This window comes from Oratosquilla oratoria, chromosome 42 (assembly GCF_046742065.1).
Source record: "Oratosquilla oratoria isolate Oo_2021 chromosome 42, ASM4674206v1, whole genome shotgun sequence".
NCBI lineage: Eukaryota > Metazoa > Arthropoda > Malacostraca > Stomatopoda > Squillidae > Oratosquilla > Oratosquilla oratoria.
In genome coordinates this window covers 10,184,370-10,201,869 of record NC_134818.1, presented here as the reverse complement: position 1 = coordinate 10,201,869, position 17,500 = coordinate 10,184,370, and the positions used below count along the sequence as shown (strand labels likewise).

Below are 17,500 nucleotides of genomic sequence, written 5' to 3'. Positions count from 1 at the left end.
AAGAGTACTGGGATGGTTTGGACATATGGAAAGAATGAGTGAAGAAAGATTAGTAAAAGAGGTGTGGAAGGCGGAAGGTGGAAGGAGTGAACATGAGGGGTCGACCTAGGATGAGATGGATGGATGGGGTAAAAGGGGCATTGGGAAAGAGGGGAATGTCTGTTTAGGAAGGACGGGAGAGGACAGAAGATAGGGGTGAATGGAGAAGGGTCTATGGATGATGCTATGATGCATGAGGGGGAATGGGTGGGGGATGGGGGTGAGGGAGTATGTATGAGAAATAAGTTGATGCAGCCCAAAGGGATTTCTCTCCGTCTTCTCCTTTTCTGCATGAGGGGACGGAGAGGGGGGGGTCGCCAAATTAATGAAGCGGCCTTCCTGTGGATGTGCTGTGTCTTAAGACACTGCTTCTGACCCAGGGCAGTGGACAGGATGTAGGGATGACCCGTCATCCAGTAGGTGCCAAGATAAGAGAGAGGGTAGAGGGGGGTGGAGTATGTAGGGGATGGAATAGGTGGGAATGGTTTCTATGCCTTTGTTTATTTGCTACCTCCCTTGTAGGGGGAAAAGCCTTTGGTATATATATATATATATATATATATATATATATATATATATATATATATGTGTGTGTGTGTGTGTGTGTGTGTGTGTATTTATATTATAATAATTTTGATTGATTGATTTATCTTTATTATATTTTTTTCGCATCCGACCTAGTTATGGACCAAAAGGTCTCCTGTCGGCATGCTCCTCCTTTGTAATCCTTTGATTAATTGGAAGCCGGAGTAAAGAAAAAAAAAAAAAAAGCCCAGTGTGACAGCGTCGTCCTGTTGAAGACAATACGAACTGTTTGTTTTTGTACGGTGTCTGCATACTTAATTCAAACACGATAAAATAAAAATCATTCTTGTTCTGAATGTAGACGACCATAGATCGAAACTAAGTTACCATGTATATATTTTTTGTAACGTACAACGTAAAAAATGTACTAAATATGAAATTATGATCAGCCCATAATGATTATGCAGATTATTTTTTCTTCTTCTTAATCGAATATCTTATTAGATTCCAAATAGTACTGTACATCATTTATCGCTAGGTCTTTCCCATTCATTTTTATCTTCACCAATGAAATTCTAGAATATAATTTCACAACTAAGGGTGATTTTTCCCATATTTTTTCTGATGAGTGTGCTGGTCTCCGATTCGCATAGTTGTTGGTTCGAATCCTGCACTCCTCTCCTATTCCCAGCAGTAACTGTTTCTTACCCTAAGAGTCCCCAAAGCGTATACGAGGGCAAAGGCGACGGCTTCAGCCGCAGCTACTCAGCGCCTCCTGGCGTAAGCCCCCTCGCCTTCTCGTCTGATATCATGATCGACACATTCTCTGATCCTCTTTTTCTTATTAGCCCTAAACACGGCAATGGTCTACCAACTTTTCTCATTTTCTTTGTCTTCTCCTTTTACATTCTTTATTTTTATTTTTATTCTTTTTCTCCCTCTGATATTTCCTATTTCTTTCTTTGCAAATGGCATGCAGGTCACCTGACTGATATTTCTTCTTAGACTATAAAACTTCGTACATTTCAATCTCTCCCTTTGCCAGTGATTTCCATTGGTCTAACATATTCACTTCTCCAACGTAGAATATCTTTGTTTTAACACACTTAAGTTAAGTTTGGGTTCATCTATATCAGTGTTTCCCAACCTTTTTTTTCATGTGATTCCAATATGATCCTCATGATATGAGCACGACCCCAATAATCTATTTGTATAAGTATTAATATATATGACTTAGTTGTTGACTGTAAAAAGTAGGGGACAAGTATAATAAATATATGTGTAAGAAAGGTAATGCAAGGCTATAAAAGACAAAGTCAACAACATAATGGTTATTGTATTGAATTCATATAATTTTGAAAATAAAGCATACAAGATGTCTTGGCGACCCCAGGAAAAACGCTTGGCTTGCTAGGGTTGGGAAACGGTAGTCTCTACTAAGAATAATCATTTTAGACTTATTCATGCAGTCTGTTTGTCACTGACTGTGATGTGCCACTTACAGAAAAATATGTTTCTTTTTCAGAATCTGTTATTTTGATAATATCCTTATTTCGTTTTGTACGGATCATTCCTGTACGTATTATATACGACAGATGGTCCCACTTAACCCACCATTACAGGTGGAGTATAAAAGTTTTCGTTTTATCAAATGATTTGCGACATCTGGCATCATCTCACTTCATGTTCTCGGCGTTGTTCACCTTTCTCTGCCTATTCAATATAGCCTCTGTGACTTGGTGGTTATATACCTCTCTCTTCATATAAAACCAGGGATCACAAGCCATTAACATTAGGGCCTAGTCACACCAAGCTTACGACCTGTTTCCGACCACCGGCGACCAGACTGATTTGTGCTATTCCTCTGTTTATGAAAAGAATTTAAGACAATGCAATTGAAATGGATTCCATTATTCTGTGATTCATCAAAGTCCTGGATCAAGTATTAGACTTGTGACCGACAGGAATTATCTCCAGAATTAAAACTCAAATTTTCATATTTGTCCTCATGTAGGGTAAAGATGTTTTATAAATCACGATAGCCGTAAGTCACGTGCTGGACTGGTGGTCGACAGTTATCACCCTCCCAGATGAGAACTTGGATCGCATATATATGGCCCGATCTATGGGCATTGCTGTTTTATAATTCACCATATTCTTAGATTACGTGCTGCACTTGTGATCGACAGTTATTACCATCCCGGATGAGAGTTCAGAGTTCAAATATGCCCTTATCTATGGGTAATACTGTTTAATAACCTACCATATTCTTAAACCAAGTGCTGGTATCGTGATTGACATTTATTACCCTCCGAATGAGAATTCAGAGCTCATACAAGGCCCGCTTGTGACCTGTAGATATATGTGTGTGTGTAAGCAGCCTCTCCCAGTGGTTTTAGTGCCAACGATTTGTGTCTATTGACAGGCTGGAAGGGCGAGTATTGTGATGAGTGCTTGCCGCTGCCGGGGTGCCAGCATGGTAGTTGCAACACTACTAACTTCGAATGCCACTGTGATCCTGGATGGAACGGTATCATGTGCACCCAACGTGAGTACTAATCTGTTTATTCATATATATATATATATATATATATATATATATATATATATATATATATATATATATATTTGTGTGTGTGTGTGTGTGTGTGTGTGTGTGTGTGTGTATGTATATATATATATACATATATATATATATATGTGTGTGTGTGTTCATTTGTTGTTGATATATTAATTGTTTCATTTATTCACCTGTCTATCATATATGCAAACAAGGTCATCATTTATGCAAACAAGGTAATCATATTAAGACAACAGAGCAGGACTCGCAGTAATGGATTTAAATTGGACAAATTTAGATTTAAGAAGGAAACAGCCAAAAACTGGTTTACCAGTAGAGTGGTCAATGAATGGAATAGACTTAGTAACCATGTAGTGGGCGCTGAAACTATCGGTTGTTTTAAGAAAAGTTTAGACAAGTTTATGGATGGGGATGACAGGTGGTAATGGACATGGAAATGCCTAGTGTAGGCCTTAGGGTCTCTTGCTGTCTTCTTCATTCTAATGCTCTTATATTAGCTATCTATACATCTACTTGTCCATTTATACCATTTATTTGTTTATTCAATTATTTATTTACGTATTTATCCATATTTTCATTAATTTACTTATTCATCTATTCACTTATACATTTGTTCATATATTTACTTATTAATTTATTCATCTATTTATTAGTTTATTTAAAGACTTGTTTGTCATTTGTCTCTATTCGTCTATCTTATATATACTTGTAGATGTATATATCAATTTTACCATCATTACTATTTTGTTTTCAGTATCTGACCTGGGTTACTTGTTGAAATAGGCATGGGGTCAAAGCTGTTATAGAATATTTCAATATCACTGAAATATCAGTCAGTGTCGCCAAACGTTGAAGTAATAAATGTTTCAATTCTCTCATCTCAGTTTTTATAATATATTAATTTCCTTTGTCTTTCCGTGTTGTGATAGCAGAGCTAATCAAAATCATATCTCGTTTTCTTCTTTGCCCTCCTTCTTTCTCCGTCTTTTCTTTTTACTTTACTGTAGTAGTATTAGTATTATATTTATCATCATTATTTACTTTTTCTCTCTTCTATACCCTTTTTCTTGTTTTTCTTCATACCCATCGTTTCCTCCGTTTTCTTTTTCTTATTTATTTCAATTTGGTTAACAAATGTTTCGTTATTTCTCGGGCTGTCAGTTTCCGATCACTTTTATGCTACACAATCGTTTCCAAAATCACGCCACTAGTCGTCACGTTTATAAAACTGGAGTGACAGTCACTTTTATTGGTTATTGGTGTTCGTATTTCTTCTCTTACCAATCAACGACAGTGACGGTTATTCTCACTTTTATTTCCCGCTTTCAAACAGCGGCGTCACACGTTCACAAAATGTCAAAATGCTTCGTCTTCAGCTCTCGCATGGTTTCTTTTTATTCCGTTTGTTCTGTTTTTCCTTCGAAATTACCAAAAATATGTATGTAACGTAGGTATTTGCAGCATAATTCTTTACAATTACTTCATTTTTCGAAACGGAGATTCTTACCCTTTCACCGCAGTCTTATTTTCGTCAGTCAAGCGATTTTATTAAGCAAAAATGACTATGATTCAGTCTGACTGTTGCCAGATTCTTTTGTTCAGTTGAAGTCCTGTGATATTTGAAATTTAAACAAAAAATGATAATTTCGATGCTTGACTTTTCACTTCTTCACGATCATCTTGACTCGCATTGATTCTCAGCCTATTTCCTTACGTGTACCTCATAAAAATGTATTCACGTTCGTCATTCTCACTGAGACCATCTGGATAATGAATAAAATCGCTAAGTATACACTAACTACCAACTTTTGAGCCTGTGGCCTCAACTCTGCACCCCCAAGGATAAGTGATGTCCACTGGGAGGCATCGAAGTGTTGATTATGTGAAGCAATATTTGTTAGAAAATTAATGTGATAATGGTTTATATATATATATATATATATATATATATATATATATATATATATATATATATATATATATATATATACATGTGTATATATATATATATATATATATATATATATATATACATACATGTGTATATATATATATTTTTTTTTCATATATTTATTCACCTACCCATGTATTTCTATATTTATTCATTTAGCTTGTTAAACATTATTTTAATTATTGTAATGTATTTCAGCCATCTGTAAGGAAGCTTGCCACCCGACGCAAGGGTACTGCGATCTGCCTGGAGAATGCAAGTACGTAGTTCATATATTATATTACATTCGATTATTCAGTGCCATAGAATTACAAAAAACAAACAAACCCCACTGCATGAACATATACACAACCCCTTTTGTTATCCTTATAATGTTTGAATTCGTTTTTTCTTGAATGGTAGTTGTTTGTACGAGTCGCATCCCTATGTGTTCAGTTCATTTCGTTCACCCAATACCTTGCGCCATGTTTCACTGCCATGCTAGAATTCCATAGTCGATTTTCTTGTTTATATACGAGATGTATGTCGTCTACCTTGCCAGAGGGTTAGGATTTTTTTTTTCTGTGTTATCTCCTTCAGTTATTTTCTGTTCACTGCATGTAGTGGCATTATCTTCACGACGCGCGGCTTGCAATCGTCTCTCTGCACGTATTTCGGGTCATTGCCCTTCATGGCCATATGGGCAAGATTGCACGTCATGGAGTATTTGCCCTGCATGAGTTACGATCATTGCAATGCATATTTGCAGTGGTTACGTCGCATGTTCCCTTTCATTATTGTTCTGAGTTGCATTTTAGGGTCGTTTCAGAGCACATCTTGCCTTCACTGACTTGGTCTCCAAATTTGCACTAAATTTAATTTAGAATAAGTACGGATGTAGTGTTGTCGTAAAATATTTATTGTATCATGTTTATTATATGCAACTGTTCCACTAAAGAATTTTCCGCAAATATTTCTTCAGCTACCGTAAAATATGCCACCTTTGCCTTATGTACAAAGATGGCCTGATATAGCTGGTAAACGTTAGTTTCGATTTTAATAACTGCCATTTGCCCTGGCTGCTCAGGGTGTTAGGCCAAGGTGATACCTGATGCAACAACGTATTGAGGGCCTTTTAGTGGCTGGAATGTAAAAACTACCAAAAGTTGTTTCCAAGCAAGCCTCTTGCTATGCGGGCTCAGGTCCTGTAGCCATCCTACAGTATGATTTATCAATTTATTGATTTATTTATTCAATCATTTATTAACTTGTTTATTTTGTAGAAGTGGCATTTACATAATATATTCTGTGTCATCCAACGGTTGGCGTTGACAGATGCAAGATTACTAAACGCCATTCACCTCCCCTGCCTGTAGTTTGTCCACAATTACGTCATGTCGTTTACACGTGCGAGAAGAATCATCGACTTAAATCCTCCGTCGACTAGATCATTCTCGGTCGACTGTTTCAAGTTACGTATTTGTGGTGATATAATTTATTCAGAGAAAATACATAATTATATACAACACACACCCTATTTTATGACACCATTAAAAATTTTAATAATTACACAATAAGCCAACTAAATCTTCTTCAGAGAGAGGATAGCGAAGCTTTGTAAACGCGCCTTTTTTACGCATGACAACTTACGATGCACCTTGTAAAGAAGAAGAAAAAAACCTCCCGTTATTACAACTTTCTCTTTCTATGCTTCCGTATTGTCTTCATAATTACCAAACTCCGGTAACAGCTGTCTGTGTGGTCAAGCACAATTTGCATAAAGAATCCATGAAATTGTAATTCATAAATTACAAGTACATCGTCCAGCCTGTCGTCCAGTAGGCTGGTTCACTGTAAATGTTTTCAAATGTGATGAAGAATGAAGCGTATTATGTATTCATAGTTTATGGTTTAGTGGTGTGTGTGTGTGCGCGCGCGCTCACAGGTTAGTCCTCCATTTGTCTGTAGATAAAGTTCCCCTTCGCCTGAATATGCGTTTGAATATAAAAGTCCACTTATTATTATTGTCATTATTATTGTTGATGTTATTATTAATACTATTATTATCGTTACTAAATTATATATTATTATCATTATCCATAATGTCATTATTATTACCATTATTTTATCAATATAATCATTATTGTTATCATTGTTGTTGTTATTACTATTACTATTATTGATGATCATATAATTGTTATTATCATAAGCACTGAAAACTTCCTGGCAGTTTGAAAATATATATTTAAGTGTGTTTTATAGATACCTGTTAGCACATTTTCAAATACCCGCAAGCATATGTAATGTTTGATATAAACATGGGCTTCGTTAAGAATCATATGAGCGCTTTTATGCCGTCGTAAATAAATAGATAAATAGAAAAATATAAAAGAGATAAATAAATGAGTAATTTAAAATAGATAAACAAATAAATTACATAATTATAAAATAAGATTAATTAAGATAAAAAAAAATCGTAGCCACGTATGTACTCGTTTCAACACGTGGGTGAATGGAGTGAAATGTTTCATGTGATTCCGTCATTACTGACGTAGCTACAGATGGATTTCCACTGATGCTCCCTCAAGGACGTACATCCTCTGTACCTCGCCAGTCTTAATCCTGCTCGGTAAGGATGTATGGTAAGAAGTATATATATATATATATATATATATATATATGTATATATATATATATGTATATATATATATATATATATGTACATGTATATATATATATACATATATATATATATACTGTATATATGTATATATATATATATATATATACTGTATATATTTATATATATATATATATATACATATATATATATATATATATATATACACATATACTGGATCATACTGATTAGGTGCTAGCACATATATGCGACACTGACCTACCAGATGTCCAGTGTTGTGGAGACGGATTGGAAAACTGAAATTACATTTTCACTTAACTGAGCAGAGATTTTTGTACCTCGTCGCTGACAATTCACCATATCTGTCCTAAAAGACAATATCACGCCGAAGAATTGGTAGAATGTATATTTTCATTAGAAAGAAGTGTAACAGAAAGGAGGGACAGTCGAAAGCAAAAGTAATGAGAATGACAATCGCCAACCGCAATTCAGTTTCGTCGACGTATGCACTGATGTTTAGTTGAAGGTGCAACCACCTGTACAATTACTTGCGTTGAGATTTTCGTAATTAAATGTGAACCAGCAGACTGACAGATAAAAGAAGGCAAATGTTTAGGATATCATACAATATTTTTATTGTAATTAGATAAAGTATAATCTTAAACAGAAGGTAAATGAATGGCGAGAAAAATATAAGACGAAGAATTTGTTTGGAGAGGGGCGAGTAACAAGCGAACATGGCGACGCGACGTGGCAGTTCAAGATGAATCGACACTCCAGAATGAGTATTATTTCAGGGTGAACGCTCAGCTGACATTTTCTCAGCAGAATAAAGGGGTCACAGTGATTTGTATTAACCATGGAATAAATGACAATGGAATAGTAGTTGTATATGAAACAGATTAGGCAACTACGTCATGATAATAATTAGAGCATTCAAAAATTAAAACCAGCTTTTTGCTGTATTAAGAAATATTGTGTTGAAATATTTCATATGTAACTGATGTTATAAATTCCTATCACAATTTTACAAATACACAATCTGTTAAAAATTATTGCGACTCAAATACTGAGATGAGTGGAAATAGTTTTAAACTAAGAAGACCGTTTGTTAGCGGAAATATTATTGTAAATATGTATCCTCTGCCCACCCACCCCCCAAAAAAAATAGTTCTTGTGAACAAAATTACAAATAAATATGAATGCCTAAATAGATAATTACAAAATAGAAAATTAGAATAATATACACACGATCTCTCTGTTTCTTCCTACCGTGGAGTAATGTCTCGCGCTACTTAGATCTTCTTTGTACAGCTGCTGGGAGGACAGTGGCGCGAGTCAGGTGCCCCGCGCACATCATTTTGAGTGTGTTGCGGGGACAGACGGGGTCAGTTCTCCACGATTTGACGCATAGTATGACGAGGCTTTTTAAACGAAGGTACCAGTCTTCACAAGGATATCAAGTAAATTCTATTATTCTAATAATTTATCTCTTGTATGAGCATTAATTTACATAGTTTAAACTATTTATATTCACGTAGGAAATAGCCTACTAGAGAATGAGCGAGAATGTTTGTGAATCACTGATCTCGAGATCAGTGAAGTGAACGGCGTCGTGTTCAGAAGAATCATGTCGAGCAGTTAGTTTTGTTGAGACACCATGAGTATATAATCCGATATTCTGAAAGAGAATCTATCTTTAGGATGTGAAAGTAAGTTAGGCAAAGTGTGTTATTTTTTGTTTTAAGTGCAAGCGTTTACACACACACACACACACACACACACACACACACACACACACATATATATATATATATATATATATATATATATATATATATATATAATATATTGATAAGTATTTTAGACAAATTATTTGGATGATGGAGAACATAAACACAGGGGAAGGCTTCCCCTGTGTTTATGCTCTCCATCATCCAAATATAATATATAATATATATATATATATATATATATATATATATATATATATATATATATATATATGTAAGCGGAATAGGAAACACAGGAGTCTTAGTCTTGAGTTTATTCCTGACTAGTTTCGCAGGTATGCTTTTGAAAAAGGTATGCTTTTGAAAAAGCATACCTGCGAAACTAGTCAACAATAAACTCAAGACTAAGACTCCTGTGTTTCCTATTCCGCTTACATCAACCTGTCAGAATGTCTCAACAAATATATATATATATATATATATATATATATATATATATAGTATATATATATATATATATATATATATATATATTCGAGTAGCACTGGGACATTCAAATGATTTTGCAAGTTATACATTTATTTATAATTATTTTGATCTGGCTACTTATACTTCTAGATACCTTATAATGGCATCGCACTTAAAATATAATTTCGGTTCGATTTTTAAGCTCTAGGATCCTATGTCCAGGTTACTAAAAGACATCAAGAGAATTTGAAAAAATTCATTCGTGTGGACCGTTACACTTTTACTTTCGTAACGACGATCCAAACCAAGCCTATTATTGTCTAAATGTTTAACATATTCATGCCTAGGTCTAGTTGCAAGTTATATTCTGATTTGGTGTTTGGGTCCTTCTTTATACTGAATGGTATATATATATATATATATATATATATATATATATATATATATATATATATATATACATATATATATAATATATATACATACATATATATATATATATTATATGTATATATATTATGTATATATATATAATATACATATATTTATATATATTATATATATATATATATATATATATATATATATATATATATATATATGTTATTCACTGTGAATCCCCAGCGTAAAGTTTCCGTATATTCTATCCAAACACAAATTACATGGCCGTGTTTGATTGCAAGTTATGAATGTGCATGTACATCAGGCCACACTACACGTGAGCACAATGCACTGCTTATTACACAATAAGTGAGCATGTGTGTGTGCGCGCGCGCGTTCGCACGAATAGGCATGGAAACGTCCCCGCATGCACCAGTACAGTGTGCAAACAAATAAACCCTGTGTCCTTCAGATGTCGAATCGGGTGGGAAGGACCCTCCTGCAGCAGTTGTGTGACGCTGCCTGGATGCGTACAGGGCACCTGCCATAAGCCTTTCGAGTGCCGATGCCATCCAGGGTGGCAGGGAGTCTTCTGTCAAAGGCGTAAGTGTGTGTGTGTATCTAGGTCGCTGGGCCAGTCGTCTTCACGCATTCGAATGCGTGGCCCATACTACGCCACAACAATACTGTATTACTGCCGAATGTCATAGAAGACAACGGCCTATAAACTACCTAAATTTCACTGAAGAAAAATAATATCTTTAAAAACCTTTCGACTTTCCTGCTATATTTGATAAAAAATACAAGAATGAAAAACAAAATCGAAGGTTGTGCCAATGATACACTGACATAATTTCGAGCACTAACTCCGTTTACATGTACAGACTACATGTTGCCATGGTTACATTGCAGCTATTTGCAGCCAAGGATGCAGTCCTGAACACGGGACGTGCGAGAATCCTGGAGAATGCAGGTAAGTATTGTACAATAACCGCGGTACATAGGTCTGTCTTGCTTGGAAATGGTGTGAGTCGACGTTTCCGCGCGAGGTGGAAAAGTGGGGGGTTGGTGGGAAGTAAGAACTAACGGACGGAAATAATATCTACCAAACAACAGTATGTCACATGTCTTCTTGCCCAGACTCACCCAATATTTTTGTATGATTGGAGACTATTTTCCACTCAGAGAAGAATACTGATCACTTTCATCTTATACTATTCCTCCTTTCTGCCGTCTTCCTCCCAATCTCTCCTTCGTCACCTCTAACTCCCCTTCTTCGGCGCGATTACCTCTTAGGGCAAAAGCGCTGGTTATCAGCGACGAAATGCAAATTTATATATTGTCCCGGAATTCTCTTTTATTTTGGTTGTTAATATAGTGCTAAATGATGTGAAGAGGCTTGATGTACGTCCAAGACAGAACTTCGTTGTTTCGTTGAAATGCCTTCACTTATACATATATACATACATACATACATACATACAAAAAAGAAGAAAAAATATATATATAAATATGTGTGTGTGTGTGTTTGTGTGTGTGTGTGTGTATGTGCTTGTGTGTGTGTGTCCGTACACAACATTATACCAACATATGAACATACTTCCTGTATATCATAAATATTTTATTATTATTATGATTTTTTCGCATCCGACCTAGATATGGACCAAAAGGTCTCCTGTCGGCATGCTCCGCCTTTGTAATCTTTGTAATCAGCCTACTAATAATTAGACCGTATCATGCCTTGTGAATCTTGCAGATGTACCGTTGGCTGGTGGGGAGATAGATGCACCGAGTGCTTCCCGTACCCTGGTTGCATCCACGGCTATTGCCAGGACCCTTGGCAATGCATTTGTCATCCAGGATGGAAGGGAATGCTTTGTGATCAGCGTAAGTTGAAAGTTGTGATTAAGTGAGAGTAAAGTGTTTTGCGACCAGCGTGAGGCTGCATTGTGTGGTTGACTTTAGCGGTGGGGGATGGTGAATATGTATAGTGTGATTGACGTCAGGGCTAAGGATATAATTATCGTTAGTTATATAGTCTGAGTTGATCATAAGGATTTAGTAAGTTGTTTGGTTAGTGATCGTTGTAAGCAATTTATCATGTCACCTTGCCTCAGTAGATATTACAGTATAGTGAGAGGATATCAAATATATTATGTAATGTTTTCATATTGTTTATCCTAGTAACAATATCTTGTACGAGAGGAAAAAGATTGTAACTCCTATCTACATTATAGTGACTATTCAGTTACATAAAGATAGATGCAAATCCAGTACACCTTTGTACATTATAAACACAATAGATTAGGGCCATTGTTAATGTGTTGGTCCTCTAAATTGCTTTAACAGGGATTTATTGATTTATCGATACTTTAAGAAGCTAATAAGCTACCATTCTGACAACCTAATTTTTTTTCAAATAAGAGTCATCATGAAATAGAAATTTAATGAAATTTATAAATATATAATATTAGATATATCTAGGAAATAGTTTAACAATATATTATTATCATCAGTGCATTGTCATGTATAATATATTTTAATAATATAAATGGAAGTGTTTGTATGTATGTATGCACAGGTACAGATAAATTTTGCTCACCCCCTCGGCAGTCTTCGTATCATAAATATTTTTTAATTTGCTTTAGCTAAAGTAATCTCTTGTTAAACCGCAGCAGCCGACGACACCTTGGCCCAGTCTTGTCCTCCGGGAGCGTGTCTGAATGGAGGAACATGTCGACCTGAAGGACGACTCGGGAATTTCACTTGCGTGTGCCCGCCCCTCTTCACAGGACACTTGTGTGACTACCTGGCTTCCCCCTCGGCAAGAGACGCGACCATCGACGGAGCTCGATCGCCGAGCTCAGACTTCGAAGGTCTGCGGGAGGACCAGTTTCTTGTGAGGGAGGGCGTGGCCTCCTCAGGACTCTACTCGCTTGTCCAGTTGTCCACCCCCTCCACCCACGTGAAGGGGAAGACAGAAGCCATAGAGTCCCCGCTGCGTGGATCTTCAGCATTGTCTGCTGGGGAAGTACAGACCAGTTCAAACACCAACAGCACGGGAGTCAACAGAGCGCGAGTCAACTCCACCTGGCTGTCCTTCCGACAGCCGAAGATCATCCAGTCCGATGGTTCGAGTGAGAGACCGTATACCATCATCGAGAGGAAACTTCTTCCTCTGCCAGTGGTCCTCCCAAGGGTAAGGAAGGTCCTGGCAGGGGAGGGGGATTCAGAAGACCGGGCTGTGCCTCAGGAAGAACCCAAGAACACGGGGGAAGATGAGGAGAACTATCTCACTAAGGGGAAGGCAAAGCCGAAGAAGAACGAATCGAACACATCCGAACCCAGTGGTAACAAAAGCAATTCGAAACCCTCCAAGACAGGCGAAGAAAGGTTCCAGATAACGGACTATGTTTTGAACAAGCTGAGGGAGCGATTCGACCTCCCGAGCCTGGATTTGAGTCGCCGCAAGCAAGCCACGCCATCTCCAGAGACCAAACGCATCAGGAAGTGGCCCAGCGTGAGGCAGACTCAGCAGGAGAGACTTGAGTCGAGAGAGCACAGTGGAGGATTGCGTAGAAGGTTAGGTAATCGTGGACTAACCCCAGAAAGAAGAGGAACTCGAGTAGGGGAAGGAAGAGGGTCTAGAGGAGGGGATGGAAACAGAAGAGTCAGGGAAAGAAGTAGGACTGCAACCAGAAAGAATCCTCAGGATGAAACGCGGGAACAAAGAAATAGCACAAGAAATGAAACAAGTCAAGAACCTCCAGAAAGAGTTCGGGAAGTAGCCAAAGAAGAAGAAGAAGAACTTCAGAAGAGCGTGAAGATAACAAACAGTGAGGGTGCAGAAGAGAAACAGGAAGAAAATGGTCAGATTTCGGAGGCTGAGAGGGAAATCGTGCGCAAGATATTGGGAACGGACACCTTCAAACAACCTTCTGCTGCTTCCCAAAACCCTCCTCATCCGTCCTCGTTCCCATACCCTTCTTTCGTCCAAGAGAGGTCTATATCTCCTACCTCTGCCCCATATTACACGAGCACAGCGTCGATATTCTTTCTTCCGGCATCGTCAAATCTAGACTCAACTACCTTTATTCCGCCGTCCTCCAATCCTCACCCCCCTTCCTCTTCTTCGTCCTCCTTCCCCTCCTCTTCTTCACCCTCCTTCGCCCCCTCTTCTTCGTCCTCCTTCCCCTCCTCTTCTTCGTCCTCCTTCCCTTCCTCTTCTTCATCCTCCTTCCCTTCCTCTTCTTCGTCCTCCTTCCCTTCCTCTTCTTCGTCCTCCTTCCCTTCCTCTGCTTCGTCCTCCTTCCCCTCTTCTTCGTCCTCCTTCCCTTCTTCTTCTTCGCCCTCCTTCCCTTCCTCTTCTTCGTCCTCCTTCCCCTCTTCTTCTTCGTCCTCCTTCCCCCCCTCTTCTTCGTCCTCCTTCCCCTCTTCTTCTTCTTCCTCCTTCCCCTCCTCTTCTTCGTCCTCCTTCCCCCCCTCTTCTTCGTCCTCCTTCCCCTCTTCTTCGTCCTCCTTCCCCCCCTCATCTTCGTCCTCCTTCCCTTCCTCTTCTTCGTCCTCCTTCCCCTCCTCCTCTTCGCCCTCCTTCCCTTCCTCTTCTTCGTCCTCCTTCCCCCCCTCATCTTCGTCCTCCTTCCCTTCCTCTTCTTCGTCCTCCTTCCCCTCCTCCTCTTCGCCCTCCTTCCCTTCCTCGTCTTCGTCCTCCTTCCCCCCCTCATCTTCGTCCTCCTTCCCTTCTTCTTCTTCGTCTTCCTTCCCTTCCTCTTCTTCATCTTCCTTTCCCTCTTCATCTTCGTCCTCCTTCCCCTCTTCTTCGTCCTCCTTTCCCCCCTCTTCGTCCTCCTTCCCCTCTTCTCCGTCCTTCCCCTCTTCTCCGTCCTTCCCCTCCTCATCTTCGTCCTCTCTTCCTTCCTCCCCCTTCTACTTCTCCTCCCCGTCCTCTTCCTCCTCCTCACCCTCCTCCTCCTTATCATCATCGCCTTCCTCATCCTCACCATCATCATCATCATCATCACCCTACTCATCCTCTACCTTGTCTTCTCCCTCTCACCTCTCCTACTTCGAGGAGAACAGCAATGGATGGGTTCACATCGGAGAAATCTCCGCAGCTCCAAAGGAGGAGGTTCAGGTTATGCTCATTGACCTGAAGAAGATCAAGAATACAAACCAAGAGACATGAAACAAACAACAGGAGAGTGTAAATAGAAAACGGTGATAATAACCAAGAGGACATAATGGAAAAGAAAAATGGGAAATATTTTTTTGAAATGAATTGAGTGGTAGAACAGTTTTACCAAAAAAAGGAAAATGTACAAATAATGTTGGTATGTGAAAAGAAAATGGAAATATGACCATCGTGAAACGAACAATAAAAGATGGAAAGTAAGGAGTGAACAAAGTATTCGATGATAAAAGAAAAAGAAAAAAGAAGCTTGAGTGAATAAGAAATAGGAAATAGAAAAGAAAATTGTATAAAATGTTAACAGTGTTGATACAGGAAACAGAATAAAAGAATGGAAAAAAAAGAAATATCACAAACTTGTAAAGAACCATGTCAGTGTGATTTCTTTGGATATTTCTGGCTAAAGGTTCATCACCCCACAAGCGAAGAAATTCGTGACATTTGCCAAATACAAAAAAGTAAACAAACAAATAGGTAGATGAATAAATAAGTATATAGATAAGGAAATAGACAAATAAAGATAAAGAAAAACTGAGTAGGCGACTAGTAAGTTAATACTCAACATGTAGAATGCACATAAAATCAAAATACAAATATGACACATAAGATTTTATTTTTTCTTACATACTAGATAAATGATGACTGGGACAGAGGATGAATTATACTGTAGCAGCTTGTTTGACCTCTGCATTTTCATGCCACACAATGTACATAAACACACACACAAGTGTGGATGGAAAATATTTGTTAAATAAAGAAACTTCAGGTAGGTTCTCAACCTGTAGGTCTGAAGCTCAAAGTTTACAAGCAGTGCATAATCCCATCTATGATCTACAGATGTAAGACTCAACTCTGACGAAGGCGATTGAACCAAAACATCGCACAGATGTCAGTGCTGGGAATAGCGCTAAGAGACAGGGAGTGAACAGACTTTTTATTTTATTTTATCTATTTATTTATCTATTTCCTGAGGGATAAAAGCACGGGAATTGAAGTGGACAAGGAAAGTAGCCAGAAAGGAGGACGGGCGATGTATTTTTTTCTTGTTTTCTCTTGTGTCTGCGTTTTTATTTTATAACCACACACACATAGGCAGGGGCAAAATAATAAAAGAACAACAACCTATTCTTCAATTATCATACTTAGATTTAAATTCATGCCTTGTTCCAGGTTGGGCTATGTCGCTTTCTAAGCTATTCCAAGTATTTATGTGTCTGGAAAGATGTATTTGTTCACAACCTCTTGACATTTTGTCTTTTTTTAATTTGTTCTTATGACCTCTTAAAGCTCTCCCATCCTTCATCAAGAGATTTCCTTCATCAATGTCATTATAATCGAGTCACTTCTTTCTCTTCGATATTTCAATGTTGGCAACTCTTATGTGTCTGTGTGCTCGTGCTTGCGTGCATGTGATTCACCACGGTCCTAGATCACGTGTTGGACTCGTGATCGACAGCAGCTACACTCCGCAAGAGAGCTCATATTTGGCCCGACCTATAGGTAATGCTGTGACCTTCCACACACACACACACACACACACACACACACACACACACACACACACACACACACACAAACAACTCCTTATCCACCAGAGTTAGGGTACCAGCTCGCAGTACAGCGATGCTGATTTATTTTCATCCTTGGACGGGAATCGAACTCTGATCGCTGCATTTGCAGTCGAGGACGTGACCATGGGTTTGTACTTACCAGAGACATGGAGGAATTTGGAAACGGAGCCGTCGAGGGTGAGGTACGCATACAGGAGAGTTCGGTATGAACACGTAGTTGCAGTGAAAGTCTTGAGGAAGAAAAGTCAAATCAAGTTTCAAGAGCAGAACAAATCGACGAACTCGGACACAGGTAAGTTCGTCTAGATGGCGAGGAACCTGTACCATCGTGCCAGCGATTTTTTTTTTTTTTTTTTTTTAGATGAAAGCACAGTACACCCGTGAAATAGTTTATGACATATGCATGCATAAGTACAACATATGCATACATACATACATATGTG

General features: G+C 38.1%; 1 protein-coding gene across 1 annotated transcript in view; it reads left to right on the top strand.

Moving 5' to 3' along the window:
- Positions 1 to 16,678, top strand: part of LOC143021540 (uncharacterized) — a 20,288-nt gene extending 3,610 nt beyond the window's left edge. The window contains exons 3-9 of the mRNA XM_076179140.1: positions 2,990 to 3,112; positions 5,295 to 5,355; positions 10,771 to 10,901; positions 11,211 to 11,271; positions 12,055 to 12,185; positions 12,974 to 14,399; positions 16,657 to 16,678. Coding sequence (XP_076035255.1) covers positions 2,990 to 3,112; positions 5,295 to 5,355; positions 10,771 to 10,901; positions 11,211 to 11,271; positions 12,055 to 12,185; positions 12,974 to 14,399; positions 16,657 to 16,678 — 1,955 coding nt within the window. The remainder of the gene's footprint in view (positions 1 to 2,989; positions 3,113 to 5,294; positions 5,356 to 10,770; positions 10,902 to 11,210; positions 11,272 to 12,054; positions 12,186 to 12,973; positions 14,400 to 16,656) is intronic.
- The last annotated feature ends 822 nt before the right edge of the window (positions 16,679 to 17,500 follow it).